This window comes from Malus domestica, chromosome 12, assembly GCF_042453785.1.
Source record: "Malus domestica chromosome 12, GDT2T_hap1".
NCBI lineage: Eukaryota > Viridiplantae > Streptophyta > Magnoliopsida > Rosales > Rosaceae > Malus > Malus domestica.
The window spans coordinates 29,264,144-29,286,373 of record NC_091672.1 but is presented as its reverse complement, the minus strand read 5'-3'; the positions used below and the strand labels follow the sequence as shown (position 1 = coordinate 29,286,373).

Sequence of the window (22,230 nt, the reverse complement as noted above, 5' to 3'; positions counted from 1 at the left end):
TGTGTACACTTCAATCGCATTTAACAAATTCACTAGAGACAATTTTATTCTATTATGAAATCAATTGACAATATAAAGGGTAACAACTATTTATAAACACATACAACATTAATTGATTCTCGATACGAGATTAATACTCTCAACAAAACGCTCTTATCCACTTAATTTAAATTCCAAACCTAACCTCTACATTTAAAGAAACACAAGTACTAATTGACTACTTTGTCGTCCCAATCACTCGAGAGTCAAGATCCATAAGGTGGTTGTGGACCAACTCCATCGGATGAAAAGCATGGACTCCCGTGAAATCACATGTAACATTCAGGATTCAGAACCAAACAAGTATAAAACATTGTTGACCAAGAAAAATACATATGAAACATTAGTAGATAAAACATGTTTTGTACGGATATCTAGAAAAACAGTTCCCACCTTACAAAATACAAATACAAAAAAAATAAAAAACTCGAAAACGTTAGCTGTTTTTATTTTTGTTTTTTTATTTGCACAGTTCCTCTGCAACTTGCATAAACAGATGCAGATACAACCAATACACCCCAGCTCCAGGACATGCAAGGGAAAGAGACAAAATAATACCTACACAAGTGTTATATTATAAGTAGTCTGAATTTTTTTTTTTTCCAAATATCCAACCATTTATATTATGACGCTTGTATTGGGTCATGTCCCCCAGCACACTAAAAAATCTCTTCAATTCTTAGCTCACTCATAAGTTAATTTTTTTTATAGGTAACAATATGTAACATCCCACATCGTCCAGGGAAGTGGATCTTGTAAGCTTTATATGTATATTTTCATTTCTACGTAGTACGAGGCTTTTTGGGAGCTCACTGGCTTCGGGTTCCATCAGAAATCTGAAGTTAAGCTCGTTCGCACGAGAGAAATCCCATGATGGGTGACACATTGGGAAGTTCTCGTCTGAGTTCCCAGAAATAAAACCGTGAGGGCGTGGTCGGGGCCCAAAGCGGATAATACCATACTACGGCAGAGTCGAGCTCTCGTCTGAGTTTCCAGAAATAAAACCATGAGGGCGTGGTCGGGGCCCAAAGCGGATAATACCATACTACGGCAGAGTCGAGCTCGAGATATGATAGGGGTCCGGACCGGGATGTGACAATATATGTCGAACAAATCGACGATTATAATTATGGTAACAAATAATATTTTAATGATTGATTGTCAATTTATTGATTCATATGAATAATTAAATAATCTTTAAATCGAAATAATTTGTAGACTTAATAAAAAAAAGTGAACAAGTCAAGATCGAATTGATAACTATAAAAAAAGTCGTACCCAATGCACAAGGCTCCCGCTTTACGTAGGATCTAGGAGAAGTGAATGTCGGCTAGCCTTATCCATTTAAAAGAAAATCCAGACATATGAAAACTTATCAGAAGTACGGAAGGAGAACAGCTTGATAATTCCCACTTGCTTCGTCTACCTACTACCTTCGCGGCTGCTGCTTTGCTCCTCTGCCCCTCTGTCGATGAACTACCGATTCCAAACTTTCAAAAGTTAGTTAGTGTCGGTGAAAAATTCATTCACACAAATGCAAAAGCGAATAGAAGATTAATTTACTGCCATTTACAGATTGAAAATCCTCCATTTTTTACTTTGCAGGATCGGAAAATCCTCCATTTCTATATATTTCCACCTAACCCCAACCACCAACCTCACTTTCTCTCTCTCTCTCTCTCTCATCTCTTTTTCTCTCGCTTTGTATAAAATAGGAGTTTATTTTGCTGACATTGGTCGCCACCTTTGAACCTCCAAAGCTTCACGCAATCGACGGACAATGACGCTCGACACCCTTCCGGTAAACTTTCTCTTTCTGCACCTAAAGTTCTCTCTCTACTCTGTTTTATCTCTCCTCTCTCGCTCTCTGTGTGTTCTGTTTTGTTGTTAAGAGGGCAGTGAGGATTGTCATTAGTATTTTTCGGATTTGAATGCTACTTGTTTGATTCTTGGCTTTCTGGGGACCGAACTGGTAAATAATCCGACCCTTTTGTTTGGTTGCTGAGAAAATGGAGGGAAAAGGAAAATGAAACAGAAGATTTGGGGTTTTGGGTTTAGTGGGTTTTTTTAACTTTTTATTTGTTTTCATTGCTAACCAAAAAAGTCAGTTCATTTTTGCTTCAAATGTATGAAAAATCTGATGCCATTTGGTTCTTCTCGCCTGTTTTCGAAGAAAATTCAGGGGAAGAAATTTAATAAGTAGGTGTTTAAGCTTGATTTTACTTTCCTGCTTTGAATTGTATACTCATTTTTGTTTGATTTATTTGGTGAGTTTTCAGTTGGCTGCTTCGGATCTTCATATCATGGATAGAAGTCGAAGAAATTCGACACTGATATGTGCGCCGGTGATGGCGAAATCAGTTGATCAGATGCTGGTCCAAATGGGGAAGGCAAAGGAAGTTGGCGCTGATCTCGTTGAAATTCGGGTGGATTTCTTGAAGAACTTCAGTCCAAGACGAGATCTCGGCGTATTGATTAAACAAAGTCCTTTGCCTACACTTGTCACTTACAGGTAATTGTCGAATATATTGGTTTATCACCTAGGGCAGGTTTGTTTGCCCTCACTAAGCTTCATTAGACTATACTAGCTTGGCTGGGATTACTAGTCCGTGTTTAGTGCGAATAAGGACTAAATTTAATGAGACTAAGTTGGACTTGTGTCGACTAAGTCCTTCACTAGGTGATCTTAGCAACACCCCCCGACACGTATGGGATTGCTAATCCCATCTCCAAACCTGCGTTATTTGCATGCTTGCAGACCCATGCCCAGATCTGAAACCCAGCCCCACCCACCGCCTAAATCTCATACTTCACCCCCAAAAATTGAAGCAAAAAAGTAAAACAATAACAACGACAATCCAATAGAAAATTTCTTCTTTTTTTTTTCCAGAAAATTTCGAGATTTTTAGAAAAAAATCAAAGGAGGCACGAGAAAAGAGAGAGTGGCTGCGAAGTCCATGGCGATGGTCCCGAGAGGACGAAGCCATTGCACAATTTGAACTTGCCTTAAAAATAATTTAGTTTCATACTCCGATACTGAATTAAATGCTTTATTATTTTTATATTACTTAGTCCAATTCAAGTTAATTTTTAGTCCTTGAAGCTAGTCCAATTCAAAATAGTCTAATGCAACAAACGCACACATAGTTTGATACAATCTGTTCACATTACTAGTTAGTCACAGTTCCGGATTTTAAGAATTTGATAACGAATGCATTGCCTTTTATGCGTATGGGATCGAATAATGTCTGCCGAGAGTCTCAAGTTATGAGTTTTTCGGTGCTGAGCAAACGCGTTAGATTAAGGTCTACAAGCAGTTTGATCGATTGCTTTGTTTATGTTGTTTTAGTTGCTTCATGTTCAAGTGGCCTTGTTGCTATTGATATGTTTTCGTATTTATCGAATTCAATTCGGCAGTGTAGTGTTTCTGTTAAGTGTTGTAGTCTAGCAACATTTCTTACGCATCATCTACCTTGTAGGCCATCATGGGAAGGTGGACAGTATAAGGGCGACGACAAACAGCGACAAGATTCACTGCGTGTAGCCATGGAATTGGGAGCGGATTTTATCGATGTTGAACTTAAGGTACGAATCTCATGTATCGTTGAAAAGTTTCTATAGAAAGCTTTTATCTTCTTCCGATTTTACTGACTAGAGTTTTTCTGTTTTGAAGGTAGCCGATGAGTTCTACAATTCCATAAAAGGGAAGAAGCCAGAGAAGGTCAAAATCATTGTTTCGTCGCACAACTATGAGAAAACTCCGTCCTCTGAGGAAATAGGTGATCTTGTTGCAAGGATACAAGCTACGGGAGCTGACATAGTTAAGATCGCAACAACTGCCTTAGACATCACCGACTCTGCACGCGTATTTCAAGTATTAGTGCATTCTCAAGTAAGTGACTCAAGCGCGTTGATCTGAATTTGAGTTGTCTCATTATACGACATCTTCTGCAGCGTGTGAATCACATTTCAACTGATACTGTAGGTACCAATGATAGCGCTTGTTATGGGCGAGAAGGGTTTGATCTCACGCGTTCTTAGTGCAAAGTATGGTGCATTCCTCACATTTGGTACGATAGAGGCAGGAGTAGTATCAGCTCCTGGCCAGCCCACCGTAAGAGATCTATTGGACTTGTACAATTTCAGAATTATAGGGGCCGATACCAAAGTACATGGCGAGATAGGAAATCCTATCGGTCATGTCAAAAGCCCTCATCTTTACAATGCAGCATTTAGATCTATCAATTTCAATGGAATTTATCTGCCCTTGTTGGTTGATAACGTTGCGAATTTTATTGATACCTACAACTCACCGGATTTCGCTGGATACAGGTATAATCTGATCTCAGAAGTTTCAGAATAGCATACTTTTGAATCTGGAAATAACTTTTGCATGTGTGTAACAGTTATACAATTCCTCACAAGGAGGCAGGATTGAAATGCTGTGATGAAATCGATCCACATGCCAAGGTACCTTATTTCTTTCATATCTTTTCGGACATTTTGTCATAGCATCCCATCCCGACTCCTTTCAATATTTTGACATTAAATTTCTCTAGGCAAGATCGTTGAGCCTTCTAGCAGTTGTATTTTTCTCAGTAAAATCATTTTACAGGAAATAGGAGCTATTAATTGCATGATCAGGAACCCGGCTGATGGGAAATTAAAAGGCTACAATGTTGACTATCTAGGAGCAATTGCAGCAATTGAGGAAGGACTGCGAGGTTGCTTTGCATTTCACAAGCTATAGAATATTCATGTACTAACCATTTAAAAAAAATATGGACTGAGCTATTTTAGTAGGTTGAATAACCGCTATAACTTTCTCCGCAGCGTTGAATGGTTCAAGTAATGGATCTGGTTCCCCGTTAGCTGGCAAATTATTCGTGGTCATGGGAGCTGGTGCTGCTGGAACAGCACTTGCCTATGGCGGAAAACAAAAGGGAGCAAGAGTGGTAGTTGCCAATCGCACATATGGTGAGAATCCAAATTTCTCGGTCTTAAACTCTTAATCCGTGATGAGTTAAATGTTTAAAATGATGGGAAATTAAGAAAAAAATGGAAACCGAAACATGTTGTAAAGGTTAATTAAATCCATTCTCTCCTTGTCAGCTTGAATTGGCCATCACATTTCTTAGGAATTCATTTTTTTTTTTCCTTCCAAATGCTAGACAAAGCCAAGGCACTTGCAAATAAAGTTGGGGGAGAAGCTATTACTCTCGCAGAACTGGAAACTTTCCATCCAGAGGATGGAATGGTTCTTGCAAACGCCACATCGGTTGGAATGGAACCAAGAAGTGATCAAACACCGTTATCTAAGGTTTGTCTGGATGACATGTGAAGTGATCAATTTGATAAAAACATTATGCTTTCTTGGATTTGTGTGGCAATTATGTAGCGGTACATTATATGATTATGATTGTCTTGCAAATCTCTTTATCGTTTGACATATCTTCGCTCTTTCTTTTGACAGAACGCTTTGAAGAACTATTCTTTAGTGTTTGATGCCATTTATACTCCTAAATGGACAAGACTCTTACAAGAAGCACAAGAGTCTGGAGCATCCGTTGTTTTCGGGACAGAAATGTTCCTCAATCAAGCATCTGTACAGGTTGAAAAGTTTTCTGGTTCACCTGGTAAGTTCAATAGGAAAGGCTTAACAATTTTGTAACTTTCTCCCTAAAATCTTCCTGCATACTACCCGCCATTTCAACCGTTATCTTATCATGCTCCTTTTCTTTCATTGTTCACAAATGCAGCACCAAAGCATCTGATCAGGGATGTGCTGGCAAGAAATACATGAGGAATGTGTCTCAAGTCTCCCGTTCCCGATCAATCCTGAACTTTTCCAGTTGTGGTTAATTCATTTCGATTTGGACTTTTTGGCAAGTAGCTATTCACTTATCCTGTTGTACCAATAAAAGTTTCAATTATCTCGCCTATGGGATGTCAAATTGTCAAGTAATTCTGTGAACATGAAGTTAGAAACTTTTCGAGTCTACGCCAGACTGTAAATATTTGGCGACAAGGGTCCTTCGACAAGAAAGGATTTTTCTTTTTTTTTTTGTAGCGAAACCCCTAAAACTTCTAGAGAATGTTTGAAGTCCATTCTGGTCTCTTGTGTTTGAGATTTCAATGTCACTAGCACAATGCAATGCAAAAAGAAAATATGGAGAAACAATAAGCACAAGTCTATTAGGTAGATATATATAAAGCCAACCATTTTGGTGGGGAAAATTGGTATGTGACTACATGTAAATGCAAAAGAGATTGACTTGTATTGCAATCTGCATGACTTTGGAAGGCAAGAAATAAGCTCTCTGTTTCACTGCATGAACAAATTATAAATGTATTTTAATTGTGAAAAATACAAATTCATAATTTGTTCATGCAATGCAACGGAAACCATATTTCTTACTTCCCAAAATCATGGATATTGCAATAACAGTCATCTAGCTCTTTTGCATTTGGATTTAGTCACTACTAATTTTTCCCACCAAAATGCTTAGTTTTAGGTTGACTTTATGTTTATCTACGTAATAGACTTAGTGCTTATCGTTGTCCGCATATTTTGTTTTTTTCATTTCATTGCGCTGGTTAAAATGGTTTATGCTCTTTTACTTTTTTTTTTTTTTTAATTTGTTTGTCTTGCTTAATTTTTGCTTAATTTCTTTTAATTTTTTTTAATCTTTTGCAATGTTGAATTATAAATATATTTTAATTGCGAAAAATGCGACTTCATAGCTACCACCCAGGAAGACTTAACTAATCACTATGGACTAAAGCGTAGAAAAATACATGTGCTACGTATGCAAACAACTTTATAATTTTAAAGATGGGATGGTAGCAAATGCCTTTGTCTCACACAAAAAAAGGAGAAAAGTTCTTCAATATCCGCTATAATATGTATTACATGGAATCTGACAAGAAGGAGCACAAGTGCTACATCAGATTCCATGTAGTACAAATTACAGCCTTCTAGCAGAAGAACTTTTCCTATTCTTTTTTGTGTGACACATAGGCATATGCTACTATCCCACCTTGAAACTAAAAAGTTGTTCGAATATAGACCTATAATTTTCCGTATTGACATGCTTAAGTCCATCGTGGTTGGTGAAGTGTTCCTTGATGTTAGCTATGAACTCGCAGTTCTCACAATTATAATATATTGTTAATTAAACAATGCAAAAGAGGAAAAAAAAAATATTTAAGGAATTAAGCAAAAAAATAAGCAAGACAAACAAATTAAAAGGAGAAAATAGAAAAAGGAAAAGGGAAACAAAGCACAAACCTTTCTAAGAGCAATGAAATGCAAAAAGAGAGATGGGAAATAAGCACAAAGTCTATTAGCTTCATATATATAGGTACAAAAATGCGAAAGAGATAACTCTTATTCCAATCTGCATGACTTTGGTAGGTAAGAAATTTGCGTCAAAACACACACTTTCATGATTTATGGAAGAAAATAAAAAAGCATCAAACACTTTTTTATTGTAGTGTTGCAAAGGGAATAGAAAACATGTATATATAAGCTAGGTTTGTATATAAGTGCTTTTAAAATGACTTAAAGCATTATCGATAAGAGTGTTTTTGGAACTAATACTTAATAAAAATGCAAGTGCATCATAGAAAAGAATTTGAAGTGCTACTTGCAAAATATACATAACTGGTGTTTCTTGCCGGAAGCACTTCAAGTCTTCTTGGAACTCAAAAATTTTCAATCATTTTGAAAGCGCTTTCAAATGAGCTCATATAAACTGCTACGTCATATGATTTACAAAATTTAATCTAAATAGTTGGTCTCCTTAGCATTACCCAACTATAAATATGTGCATCATGGATGGATGTACGTATTTATAAAAAAAGGGTAAATACCGCTTCCACCTCTTGAGAGCATCACCTTGTCCACGTATTTTATATTAACGTATTTTTAACGTAAATATTTTATATTTATAGCTATTCATTTACTTAAGGAGAATTAAACCCAAAAATGGAATTTCATGGAAAACTCAAGACTCCTCCCCCAACCCCCCACCTCACCAGTACCCCCCTCTCGCTAAGTAATTAATTACATGAATCTTCCTCTTTACATTACGAGAAAACTTTCACTGTGCTTGAAACACAAGGCGAAACATTACATGTTATTATATAATTAGAGAAAAGTTTTTTTAATTTTCTTTATGGTTGGAGTGTTCCTCTAATTGTACAATGACATGTGGTGTTTCATTCCGTCTTCCAAGCACACTGAAAACTCTTTCCTACGGTACAAGAATCTCCTCTACACACCATATGAAGTCTACTCACTCTAACATGCTCTGCCTCCAAATGTTCCTTTCACATTCGCTTCCTCTCTCTCAGCGGAAAGCCTAGCAATCTACAATCACCAGTAAGCTCTCTCTCAGCGGAAACCCTAGCAACCTCTAGTGTCGATAGGAGGAATATGGGGACATTTCTTTGCTCCAACCATTTTCTGTGATTTTAAAAGGCTAAACACTTGTAACTCGAGTGAAAGGAGAAGACTGTTGGTAATCAAAGTTTACTAACTCAATACCAAAATATGTGGGTGATAAGTTTACAAACTCTATCACACCTCTCACTTTGCACTCTCAATAAAATTGAACAAACGAAAGGAAAGGAGTAGCAAGCTTGGTGATAACAAACACTTTGAAATATTAGAAGAGTATAGGGATTGGAATGGAATTGAATTGGATGATTCTAAAGCCTAGCAAGAAGACCTATTTATACAAAACAGAAATTGATAAACAATACAATAACACATGCAATGAATGATGGTGTTTACCTTCTTTACACCCTTTCAAACACATGCAGCAACTTTGGATAGTTGGCACACACATGCATTGCATCATTCCAGGTTGGAATCACAACCTTTGGGCTAGCACACAGCAGCTCACATCTCTGCTGTCTTTCAACACACTTTCAGCTAGCACATGGAGGAAACTTTAGTCTTTGTAGTTGCAGCAAGTGTAAATACAACCCGTAAAGAAACTAACAGCTAGCAGCAACCATTTACAACCTGTTTTTATTTGAATTTCCAACAAAGACCTAATGTTTGTCTTTCTCCCAAAGACCAGTTGTTTCTTCATTGTCTGTATTGCGTTGTGCTTATGGTTGTTTGAGTTGGTTTTCCTAGCTCTTTTTTGTGAAAGGCACGGTGATTTTGGGATGGGAAATTAATAAGAAGATTTTAGAAGGGAGGGCTGGATGTTTTATTTATGGGATAAAAGTATGCTTTTGGGGTTCACTTTAGGCTTGTTTCTTTGAAAATCTGGGGACTTTCCATTTCTCCGTTACTTTTATATTTGCTGTTTTTACAACTACTAGTCTCGGCTTATGGTTTTTGTTTTACGTATGCTAGAGCTTTACTATGGTTTTTATCCTCATAGATTGTATTTGTTTTGATTCTAAATCAGTCATGGAGTGCAACAAAGAGGAAGCGTCAACGACTCTTCCCTTGGCTTGAGTGCATTGAGAAATTACATACAGTCCGTGAAGTTCACTGTTCATCGGAGAACAAAATAGGTGGATTTGAAATGGACTGGTATAGAATTCTTCAGATTCAAAAATCGGACGTGATGATGTAACCATCAAGAAACAATACGAGAAGCTGGCGTTGTTACTTCATCCTGATAAGAATACGTTTGCTGGTGCGGAGGCTGCTTTTAAGTTGATCAGGGAAGCAATAAGCGTGGCAGACCAAGCAAAGCGCTCTACGTATGACATGAAGCGTAGAGCTCAAGTGAAAACCGGTTCTTCACCATCAGCTCATCCGACAAATGGAAATTTATTTGTCAGGAAACAAAACAATACTCCTCAGTCACAGTTCCCACCAGACACATTCTGGACACTTTGTCCTTCTTGTAAGACAAAATACCAATACTTCAAAGACTTTGCAAATCGATTGTTGCGTTGTCAAAAATGCAGAAGAGCCTTTGTTGCTCAAGATTTGGGTATTCAATCTCAGGGTGCTCATCCAGAATCTGCCGGAAATATCAACTTCCAAACCAAAAAGAACCTAAAAGTCAGGGTACTTCAAATGCAGCTCCACAAAGCAATGGTGGCACTGGAAAACCATCCTCCGCACGATTTAATAACGGAAAGGCAGCCTCAAATCCGGCACCAAAGGTGGGAGTTGCTGCTGATGTTAAGATGTCCAAGTCTGGTCCTGTGAAGTCCAAGGGTTCAAAAACTTCAGGAAACATGAACAAAAAAAGAGGAAGGGAACCAGTGAAAGTTAACTACAAGAAGGAACAACCGAACAAGTATGTGAAAACTGAAAAATCTCTTACACACTGTGTTCCAAGTTCAAACTCTCCTCATTTTCTTAATGTAGATTAGTGTACAGTATCTCTAGTAATAAAAAAGAAAAAAATCTCTTTAACAAATCAATATTGACCAAATCGACGATTCTAGTAACAACTAATATTGTCATTATGAATGTGCGATCAAAGTTTGCTCGATCAACAACTCCTATCGGCATCATCGAAAAGAATATCCCTTCATCAACGGAGCAGAGGGTGCCACATGTCACACAATAGAGATAAATGTCATTCATTGAATTAAGAATTTCGAAGTCGTTCACTAAATCGACAATTTCAGAACTCTCAACAACTTTTCAGCTTTTCAAGAAAATATCTCTAATGCATTGAAGATCGATAATTTCAAAGTTATACATTAAAATCGACAATTTCAGAACTCTCAACAACCATTCGGTTTTTCAAGAAAATATCTCTGACGCATTGAAGATCGATAATTTCGAAGTTATGCATTAAATCGACAATTTCAAAACTTTCAACAACTATTCAGTTTTTCAAAAAAATATTTCTAACGCATTCAACTTCTAAGGCTAACACCGCACCATTTTAACTAAGTGATCATCCTAATGCTAGTCAATGCATAAAAACCCTAACACTGCAAAGTCATCCAATCCAAAGGTCCTTATTGGAGATCAAGACCACCTCGAAGACCAGAGTCTCTAGACATTTCCTGAAAAATTCAAATTTAAATAATGGAAGCCAATGTCATTGAGAGTTTGACACAGTAAAGTGAAATTCCCAAAAAACCCAATCATCCCGAGAACAAAATTAAAAAATCCGGAGAAGTAAAACCCAAAATTGGAATTTCACATAAAACCCAGAGACTTCCCCCATCTCACCAGTACCACTGTACCACCCCCCCTCTCTCTCTCTCTTTGTCCGCTCTGCCTGTAAATATTTCGCTCACTTTCGCTTCCCGCTCTCTCTCTCTCTCTCTAGAAGCCGAAAAATACATTCCCCAGTAAGCGCTCTCTCTCTCTCTCTCCATATCTCCGAGCTAACTCTGGTCAGCAACATTTCTAGGTTTTTGAAATTTTTGCATAATTACAAATTGCCCCTTCCGATCCTGGGTAATTTTATTCCAGCTCCTTGCTTTGTTCGAATTCTTATTTTCTGAGCTTAATTTTGGCTGTTTGGTTCTCCAGCTCTGGTTCTCCGATCATGCATTTACTTAGATTTGTAATTTTTGTTTTGTTTGGGGTTATCATTTTTGGGTTTTTTGTAATTTATGTATATTTTTGGTTGATTTTATTGTGCACCGTGAAAATAGGATTGTTTGTGAGGGTGTGTTTGGTAGCTGAGAAACTTAGTGTAAAGAGTAAGAAAATTGAGTGCCTCAAGTCTTGTTCTTTTTTAAAGTATGCTGAAGTTTCTGTGATTTTTTAATTAATATGGTCTTTTGGGTAATGTGGTTGGTTTTTTTTTTTTTCTTTTCGAGTTTTGAGCGTTTGATTTGAAGGACTAATTGGATGCATCGGATACGGATACTTTTGAAGGGGATTACATTAATGTGAATTTTCGTGTAGCATAGCGCGCACGCATCGCATATGCATGTCTGGACATGCATTGATGCATACAAATTTTCCATGTATCATAATGTTCCCACAGCTAGAATGGCTTCTGTGGCCTTCTTGTAATCGTTATTGGGAACTTTTATTTTGCAACCCTCGTGTCGGTAGAAGGAGATGGAAGTAGTTGGGGGATATTTTCTTTGGTTCAACCATTTTCTGTGATTTTAACAGGCTAAGCACTTGTAACTTGAGTAAAATGAGAAGACCTAATGTTTGTGTTTCTCTCAAATGGTGTTTCATGTGTTGGGACCGTGGACCAGTCGTTTCTTCATTGTCTGTATTGCGTTATGCTTAGGGTTGTTTCGGTTGGTTTTCTTGGATATTTTTTGTGAAAGGCACAATGGTTTTGGGATGGGAGGAAGACTAAGGTAGTATAAAGTTGCGGGGTGTTGGCTGTATAATGGGGAGTGTGGCGGGAAAGGAATAAGAAGATAAATGAAGATTTTATAAGGGAGGGCTAGATGTTTTATGGGACAAAAGTAAGCTTTTGGGCTTCACTTTAGGCTTTTGTTTCTTTGAAATTCTGGGGAAGTTCCATTTTTTCTCCATTCTATATTTGCTGATTTTAATATTCATCTTGGATGATGGTTTTTGTTTTACGTATGTTAGAGCTTTATTATGTTTGCTCGGTTGTATTTAATTGATACCTTGTCCTCATAGATTGTAATTGTTTTGACTTCAATAAAAGTTTGTTTATTATATAAAAAGTTAAAAACACCCCTATACATATGTGCAATTTATATGCTAATTGTTTCTGATTCTTTAAATATGGATTGGGTCTGCAGGTTTGAGATCTCCTAATAAGGCTTCTGTGCTTTGGGTGGTAGTTTCATGTCATTGGGACTGTCCTGAACCTTTTGGTCATGAAAAGCCAGATTGTTGATTCTCATACTTTACAGGATATCTTCTTCTTATCATTTTGATTATACTTACTGAATGGTAAGTGAAATTATTGTATCATGTTAATTAGATAAATACGTACCAGGGGGGTGCATGCTTGACTTAAGTTGCTTCGCTTGTATACAGGGTCAAGATTTTGGATGAGTAGAGAGTGGGCAGGCAGGGTGGACTTCATTTGCTTTGTCTTGGTGTATATCCTGTATGTGAAAGAACTTTAGGTGAATTTTAAATCTCAATCACCCATGGAGTGTAACAAAGAGGAAGCGTACAAGGCAATGCAACTTTCTGAAGTAAAGATGCAAAACCATGATTTTACAGGAGCAAAGAAGATGGCACAAAAGGCACAACGACTCTTCCCTGGGCTTGAGAACATTGAGAAATTACTTACAGTCTGTGAAGTTCACTGTTCATCGGAGAACAAAATGGGTGGATTTGAAATGGACTGGTATGGAATTCTTCAGATTCAAAAATGTGATGATGATGTAACCATAAAGAAACAATACAGGAAGCTGGCGTTGTTACTTCATCCTGATAAAAATAAGTTTGCTGGTGCGGAGGCTGCTTTTAAGTTGATCGGGGAAGCAAACAGGGTGCTAACAGACCAAGCAAAGCGCTCTGTGTATGACATGAAGTGTAGAGCTCAAGTGAAAACTGGTTCTTCAGTACCATCAGCTCATCCGTCGAATGGAAACGCATTTGTCAGGAAACAAAACGATACTTCTCAGTCACAGTCCCCACCAGACACATTCTGGACACATTGTCCTTTTTGTAAGATAAAATACCAATACGTCAAGGACTTTGCAAATCGATTGCTCCGTTGTCAAAAATGCAGAAAAGCCTTTATTGCTCAAGATTTGGGTATTCAATCTCAGGGTGCTCATCCAGAATCTGTCGGGAATCAATTTCCAAATCGAAAAGAACCTACAAGTCAGGGTGCTTCAAATGCAGCCCGACAAAGTAATGTTGGCACTGGAAAACCAAATGCAGCCCGACAAAGTAATGTTGGCACTGGAAAACCATCCTCCACACGATTTCATTATGGAAAGGCAGCATCAAATCTGGCATCAAAGGTGGGAGTTGATGCTGATGTTAAAATGTCCAAGTCTGGTCCTGTGAAGTCTCCTGTGAAGTCCAAGGATTCAAAAACTTCAGAAAATATGAACAAAAAAAGAGGAAGGGAATCCACTGAAAGTTGTAAACCTTCCGAACTCAATGAAGGCCATTGCCATAGGAGATCTTCGAGGATCAAACAAAATCTTTCTTACAATGAAAATATAAATGATGATGATGGTTTTGTGAGTCCGCCCAAAAGGTCGACGGATTGTCAATTTTCCCGTGCTACTGAAATGGAGAGGAAGAATGCTGCTGCGGATGGTGCTGTATCTGAAAATAATAGTCAACCCGATTGTGCTACTACTGCTGCTGTGGGTGGACAGAAGAAAGAGGCAAAACAAAAAGTGATTCCCCCTCTAGAAGAATGTTTGCCCAACAAAAGAAGCAAAACTGGTGAATTTGAGCAAAGGGTGAAGGAAGCAGCTATGCCAGATAACGTTGACAAGAAGTCCAAGGCTGATGATGGTTCTAGATCAAATTCAAATGTCACACCCATACCAGAGAGCGTTGTGGTTCCTGATCCTGAATTCAATAAGTTCATGCTTGATGTGGATACGTTGGAGAATATGTTTAGTGCTAATCAAACGTGGGCTCTTTACGATCCACTAGATGGAATGCCAAGATTCTATGCTCGTATCAAGAAAGTATTCTCTCCTGGATTTAAGCTGAGATTCACCTGGCTAGAGCCCAGTCCAGATGACCAACGTGAGATTGCTTGGTGTGACAAGGAGTTGCCTGTTGCTTGTGGCAAGTACACGCTTGGTGCCACTGAAGAAGTTACAGATCATCTTATGTTTTCTCATCAGATGCACTGCATAAAAGGCAGTGGCAGAAGCTCTTTTTTCGTATATCCTAAGAAGGGAGAAACCTGGGCCCTCTACCAGAATTGGGATATTGGGTGGAGTTCTGAGCCCGAAAAGCATGCACCCTACAAAATTGAACTTGTGGAAGTCTTGTCGGATTTTGTCGAAAATCATGGCTTTGCAGTAGCTTATCTGGGCAAAGTAAAAGGATTTGTCAGTCTATTTCAGAGAATTGAGCAGCATGGGTTTGTCTTGTTTCAAGTACCACCGAATGAGCTATATAGATTTTCTCATCGAATTCCCTCTTTCAAGATGACAGGTACTGAAAGAGAGGGTGTTCCAGAAGAATCCTTTGAGTTTGATCCTGCTGCTTTGCCCACCAGTTTTGATGATTTCATTGATTCGAAGACGGACAACAGAACCAAAAATACTGAAGCTAACGGTTCGTCCTGTGACTTGACCGAAAGTAAAGCCAAACCTTTAATGAGTTCTGGGAGAGTGTGCTTAGCTGAGAAACAGGAGAAGAACTATCCAGAAAGAGTGACTTCAACACGTAGATCTCCACGAATGTCGAATGGCAAGTTTGCAAATTCTGTTAAGCTAGAAGCAACTCAAGGTGTTACCGAAGACAATGGCATAAACCAGAGTAACCGAACTCAATCTAGGGGAAGTTCTACTCCGCAGAAGGCTGATGAGAGTATCAACACACCAAAGAAACATCAGAAAAATGATTCCGATAGTAAGTCTTTTAGTCTCAGAAGATCACCAAGGGATTTAAGCAAGAAAAGTCCCAGACCAAATGTACCTGATACCTGCCCAGATTCCTCCAACGATGCAAGCCATGCCAGCTTCACTCCAACTAAACTCAACTCTACTTAGATTTAGACAGATGGCAGGATGCATTCGAGCGTGAAGGATCATCCTTCTGTCAGTTCCGTTACAAGCCCTGTTACCCCTAGTGTATCCAAGCTCAGTTCTACGACTTTGATCGGCAAAAGTCCGAGGACAATTTTCAAGCTCGATCAACTCTGGGCACTGTATGCTGAATTTTCAACCGCACGTAGGGTTGCTCGAACCGTGCCTACAGGAAGACACGACTGAATGTTGACGGATCCAAATAGTTATTCAGGGCCTCAAGGATCTACAGATCGAAGAATGGCATGATCGACATACAGCAGCCTGAGTTCAGTAGATTCTCTCACCAAGTTCCTGCTTTTCTTCGTACCGGATAGATAAACTTCCGGCTTGCAAGCCGTTAGGATCCTTTTGAATTAAATTTGGCATGTGGTAAATTGTGGCGTCCTTTTGTTTACCGTTGATGTATCGATTAACTCTTGAGGGGTTGCTGCATGTGAAAAATGGAATGGACTTCAAAATTATTTCTCTTTGCTTGCCTTGCATTGTGGATCGGCTTCATATGTCGCATCGTATGCATGTTCTGTCATTGGGACGCTATTGTGGCGGTGTCTCGCAATTCTTGAGTCTCGAGTGCAAGAAAGGTCTAAATTAATGACATGTTACTTACATCGAATGAGTATTCGTTTTACTCCGACTCTTGACTCGCTAAAATATGAGAGCAAGTCCAGCCATTGGACTTGGACGGGGGACAGGCCCCATGTGGGAGCTCGAGGGCCAGTCAATCCAATTCCAGCGTTGAAGGGCCCGAGTGAGGGTGGGAGCCCGAGCTCAAGGCCCGTGGAAAATCGACAGGCCTGTGGCCTGAGCCCAGTGACGTCAGCGTGACGCAAGGGTTGGGTCCGGCCTTTTTTTTTTATTTTTTTTGTGTCAGGCGCGTGCCCCTCACTCGCGAGTTGGGGCACGTCGCCCGACAAGATTTCAGGCGCAAGTGGCCGGCGTCAATGACCGTTGGGAAGCCACGTGGCTTCCCATGGTCCGTTCGATCCTAACGGATCTTTAATAACAACCGTCCGATTTACAACGGTAAAAAAAAAAAGCTGATTTAATATCAACCGTTCGATCTGAGATCAACGGTTGATATTAATCTGCTTTATAAATTTAAAAAAAAAAGAAAAAATAGTTTTAAAATTAAGAAAAGTTACCATTGTGACACGTGGCACAATCTGGAGTGTTGGAATTCAAATTTTTTAAATCCAACGGTAGAGATTAATTATTTGAATAAAAATTTAAAAAAAATGTAAAAAATCCGAAAAAAATGTAAAAAATCTGAAAAAAAAATTGTAAAAATTTGTTTTTACTTTTCTATAAATACCACTTCTTCTCCATCTACCTTACACCACAATTTCATATTTTCTCAACTACTTTCAATTAAATTCCTATCTTTCTCTCAAAGTTTCAATCCAATTTTTTTCCACAAAATGGCTACTGATGCAGGTTCGAATTGGTTGCTTCTTGAAGATGTTGCGTTGTGCACTAGCTGGGTTGAAGTTACTCATAATTCCCTTACGGGTAATCAGATGCAATTGCGAGAAATGTGGAGTTTAATTCATACCAAATTTGTTGAGCAAATGAGTGGGAAAAGAACCAAAGAATCGATATCCAGTCGTTGGAAAATACTTAGTCATTCCTTTACTACGTGGAGAGATGCCTTGACACAAACTAGTAATAATGTTCGAAGTGAGGCAAATTATGCGGATGAGGTAAGAATATATTATAATTATTTGTTTGTATTATTATTTTGTTACCTAATTTGATTATAATTATTTGTTTGTTTCATTTATTTGTTACCTAATTGTTTGTATTATTTCTTTGTTTGCAATATTTATTTGTGACCTAATTTCATTATTATTATTTGTTTGTATTATTTATTTGTGACCTAATAATTTCATTATTATTATTTGTTTGTATTATTTATTTGTGACCTAATAATTTCATTATTATTATTTGTTTGTATTATTTAATTGTTACCTAATAATTTCATTATTATTCATTTGTTTGTATTATTTATTTGTGACCTAATAATTTCATTATTATTATTTGTTTGTATTATTTATTTGTGACCTAATAATTTCATTATTATTATTTGTTTGTATTATTTAATTGTTACCTAATAATTTCATTATTATTCATTTGTTTGTATTATTTATTTGTTACCTAATAATTTCATTATTAATCATTTGTAGCAACTTCAAGCACAAGCATGGTATGGTGCCAAAATCAAATCAAGAAACAAATCATTCACCCGGTGGGAATGTTGGAATATTGTTAAAGATTGTCCTAAATTCAAAGTTGTGTCTGTTGGTCCAGAAGTATGCATGAATAGCATCCCTCTACACAGCACCCCTCCACACTCTACACCCGATCATGGCCCCCATGTTGATGAAGAAGATGGAGAAGAAATGCCTGAAACGCCCATTCCTGAACAAGCGTTGGGGTCGACCCGTTATCCAATTAGGCCTCTAGGTAAGAAGGCTTCAAAGAGGAAAGGGAGTGCTTCCAAGAATGATTATGGAAAGTACATGCAAGAACTTGCTCGTCAAGGTGAATTGACGTTGGCGCGGGAATTAGCGAAATATGAAGCTGACAAGGCTAGAGATGAGGTAAAAGCTGCAGCTATTCAACAAGCATTTCAAGCTGAACAGAGGGAAAGAGAGCTACTTAGGCAAGAAAGGGAGTTGCTTAGAGAAGAAAGAATTGCACAACGAGATCGTGACATTATGAACACGCGTTTAGAAGGGATGTCTCCAAATTCTAAATATTTTTGGCAGTCGGAGAAGCGAGATGTGGTGCAAAGGAGGCGTGCAAGAGAAGCGAGATCAAGACAAGATGGTCCTAGCACAACAAGACAAGATGATCCTAGCACCACAGATTGGTTAAGTGGTGAGGAATAAGGTACTTTTGTAATCGGAGCCCATAGTTTTCCAATCACTTTAGGTTGTAATTTATTATTTATGTTGTTTCCATGTAATCGGAATAGGGTACTTTTGTAATCGGAATAGGGTACTTATGTAATTTATTATTTATGTTGTTTCCATTTTATTGAAGTTAGTACTTTATTAAAAGTGAGAGTACATGTATTTAATTTCGTAATATATTTATCCTAATAAAATTACATAAACATACCAAACAATTCACACCAAATAAAATTACATAAACATACGAAATAATAAAAAACTCACTACAAAAAACACACCAAATAAAATTACATAAACACACCAAACAATTCACACCAAATAAAATTACATAAACATACGAAATAATAAAAAACTCACTACAAAAAACACACCAAATAAAATTACATAAACACACCAAACAATTCACACCAAATAAAATTACATAAACACACCAAATAAAATTACATAAACACACCAAATACAAACAAACATACTAAATAAACTTAAGTATCTTCGGCTTGTTTCAATGCGCACTGGTGCTCTATCAAGTCAATTTGTCGATCAATGTGCATAGATGACCTTTGAAGTGCAGTATATCGTTGAATGACCCTTTCATTGTAACGTCCATCCCTTTCTAATGGGTCGTGTTGCACGGGTTCTTCGGTGGCATCATGCGCAAAATATATCCGTGTTCTTGAATTGTTCATCGTGTCTGCCTCTGGCTCATATTCATCAACCGCATCATAATCGAACTCATCTTCCACAATCATGTTGTGAAGAATGACGCACGTCATCATGATGGATCGAAGTGACTTTACATCGAACATTCTGGCAGCACCCCTGACGATCGCCCAACGAGCTTGAAGGATACCAAAACAACGCTCCACATCCTTCCTGCACCCCTCTCGACAGGTTGCAAAGTGTTTTTCCTTTGCACTTCGCGGACGTGGCACTGTTTTGACAAATGTTTCCCACCGTGGGTAAATGCCGTCAGCTAGGTAGTATGCCCCTTCGTACCTACGTCCGTTGACGACGTACGTGACTTTTGGTGCATTTCCTTGCAGGACGTCGTTGAACACTGGGGATTGGGCAAGGACGTTGAGATCATTTTGAGCCCCCGGAACCCCGAAAAAGGCGTGTCATATCCATGTATCAAAAGATGCCACTGCCTCCAAAATGATAGATTTTGATCCTTTTCTGTCCCCATATGCGCCTTGCCATGCACTTGGACAGTTTTTCCACGTCCAGTGCATACAATCGATGCTTCCTATCATCCCAGGAAAACCTCGCATCTCGCCCTTCTTCAGAAGCCTTTGCAAGTCCCAGCGAGTAGGTTTTCGGAGGTACTCTGCGGTGTACAAAGATTCGACTGCTCCGCAAAACCTCATCAGGGCCTCAAGAATGGTTGATTTCCCCATCCTCGTTATCTCATCCACTTGGTCTGCAGATGCTCCATACGCAAGCATCCGCAACGCAGCAGTGATTTTTTGCTCAGGCAGGAGACCCATAACACCACAAGCATCCTTCTTTTGCACAAAGTAAGAATCATGGTTGCAAACATCAGTCATGATTCTGTTGAACAAATGTCGTTCCATTCTAAAACGACGTCTGAAGTACGTATCAGGAAATGCACTGTTATGGACAAAGTAATCGTCCAACAGCTCTTCACCCCGTCGTTGCCTGCTTCTATCAAGGTTTCTTGAACGATTGGGCCTGCATATCTGAGCAACAGTCTGGATGACTCGACGGGAATGTGAGGCTCTGGCCATTCTTGTTTCGTCATCTCTCATTCTACGCTCCTCATCCTCTTCCATCTCATTTTCGACTATCTGAAGGTTGAACATTCCTTCAGATTGGTTAAACAATTCTTCCTCTTGTTGATCGATTTCCCACATCATCCTTGATGAAGAAGAAGACATTGTAATGATGGATGGTGAAGAAGAAGCAGAAACTATGATTAATGAGATAGAGGTGTTGAGAAAATTGGTGTGAGATTTGTGAGGATGGATGGTGGATTATATGGACGATTCAGAAAGGATTGGATTGTATATAAGGCCACGTGGCATGCCGTCATTCGTTAAAAATCTGATCGAAATCTATCCTCAAAGATTCTGAAAAGATAATGACACGTGGCACGATCGTATTGGATAAAAATCTTATCGAAATCGATCTCCAATAATTATATTTTCGGATAATGACACGTGGCGCAATTTTGAACGAGTTAAAATCTAATCGAAATCTATCGTCAAAGATTCTCAAAAGATAACGCCACGTGGCACGATGACATTGGGTAAAAATCTTATCGAAATCCCTTGCTAAAAATAATTGTTTTTTTTATAAAATGACACGTGACGCAACGACAACGATTTAAAAAATCTTATCCGAAATTACAAATAATTTTATTTTGTATTATTTAAACAAACAAAAAAAACTAATATTTTATTGCCTATTGCCAGGGGGGAGGGCTCCAAGGGTGGAGATGCAAATGACAATTACTGTTCATTTATGGCAGTTACTATTCATTAAAGGCAGTTACTGTTCAAAAGGGTGGATTCAATAGTGGATTGCCAGGGGGAAGGGCTCCATGGGTGGAGTTGCTCTGAGTATTGGTTTTACTTCCAATGTGATTACTAACATATTCGAAATAAAAATATGAGTAAATTACACTTGCATACCTCAGGTTTGGGGTCTATTTCAATTTCTTACAACATATTCAAAACATTTCACTTTCATACCTTAAGTACTATTTTATTTTAAAATAATAACTCCGTTACATTTTCCATCCATTGATCCGTTAAATGATGACGTGATTGCCACATATATGCCACGTGGCTGCCAAATGTTTGCCACGTGGCAAAAAAAATATCCTTTTTAAAAAACCTGAATTAAAAAAAAAAAAAAAATCGAAACCCACTATCCCTTCCCCCAGCGACCCTAATCTCGGGTGGAATTTTTGGAGGTGGGTGATGGGGGATTTTTTTGTTTTTTTTGGGGGGGGGGGGATGAACTGGGGCTTTTTTTTTTGTTTCCTTCTTCTTCTTCTTGTTGTTGCTGGGTTAGGGTCGCTTGGGGGTGGAAGGGATAGTGGGTTTCTTCTTTTTTTTTCCTCCCTCTTCTACTTCTTCTTCTTCTTGCTGGGTTAGGGTTGTTGGTTTTTTTTTTTTTTTTTTTTTTGTTGTTGTTGAGAAAATTCAGGTTATAAAAAAAATTAAAATTATTTTTATATGCCACGTGGCAGACATTTGGCAGCCACATGACATATATGTGGCAGCCACGTCAGCATTTAATGGATCAATGGATGGAAAATGTAACGGAGGTATTATTTTGAAATAAAATAGTACTTAAGGTATGAAAGTGAAATGTTTTTAAGATGTTGTAAGGAATTGAAATAGACCCTAAACTTGAGGTATGAAAAAGTAATTTACTCTAAAAATATTGGTAGGGCAACTCGGGAATCAAACTCGAGATTGTCGCACACAAAGCAAGAATCCAAATGTCCCGTCATGTTAATAATTTCTACTATTTATCCAATATGTGTCCTCCAACTTAACTAAAACTTAACGCTGTTAATTTTTATTATTTTTTGTTTAAAAAAAATCAAATTAAACAGATGTCAAAGCCCCCCACACCAACTCAGCCGCACAACCATTCTTCTCGT

The 22,230-nt window shown here is 38.2% G+C and overlaps 2 protein-coding genes across 3 annotated transcripts; both read left to right on the top strand.

The window, feature by feature from the left end:
- The first annotated feature begins 1,397 nt into the window (after positions 1–1,397).
- On the top strand, positions 1,398–6,147 carry LOC103430495 (bifunctional 3-dehydroquinate dehydratase/shikimate dehydrogenase, chloroplastic-like). Of its 2 annotated transcripts, none has more exons than XM_029090083.2 (11): positions 1,398–1,840; positions 2,319–2,551; positions 3,519–3,624; positions 3,713–3,931; positions 4,025–4,371; positions 4,446–4,509; positions 4,655–4,763; positions 4,873–5,016; positions 5,211–5,359; positions 5,513–5,675; positions 5,799–6,147. In XM_029090083.2, exons 1-11 carry the CDS (start codon positions 1,820–1,822, stop codon positions 5,840–5,842), a joined length of 1,599 nt encoding a protein of 532 aa, XP_028945916.1. In that variant the 5' UTR covers positions 1,398–1,819; the 3' UTR covers positions 5,843–6,147. The 2 variants fall into 2 exon arrangements, with proteins under 2 accessions (XP_028945916.1, XP_028945917.1); XM_029090084.2 differs by lacking the exon at positions 1,398–1,840 and adding an exon at positions 1,873–2,011.
- A 5,062-nt stretch (positions 6,148–11,209) lies between these two features.
- LOC103430484 (uncharacterized) lies at positions 11,210–16,145 on the top strand. The gene is made up of 3 exons (XM_070809768.1): positions 11,210–11,334; positions 12,730–12,883; positions 12,971–16,145. Exon 3 carries the CDS (start codon positions 13,087–13,089, stop codon positions 15,637–15,639), a length of 2,553 nt encoding a protein of 850 aa, XP_070665869.1. The 5' UTR covers positions 11,210–11,334; positions 12,730–12,883; positions 12,971–13,086; the 3' UTR covers positions 15,640–16,145.
- Positions 16,146–22,230: the final 6,085 nt, after the last annotated feature.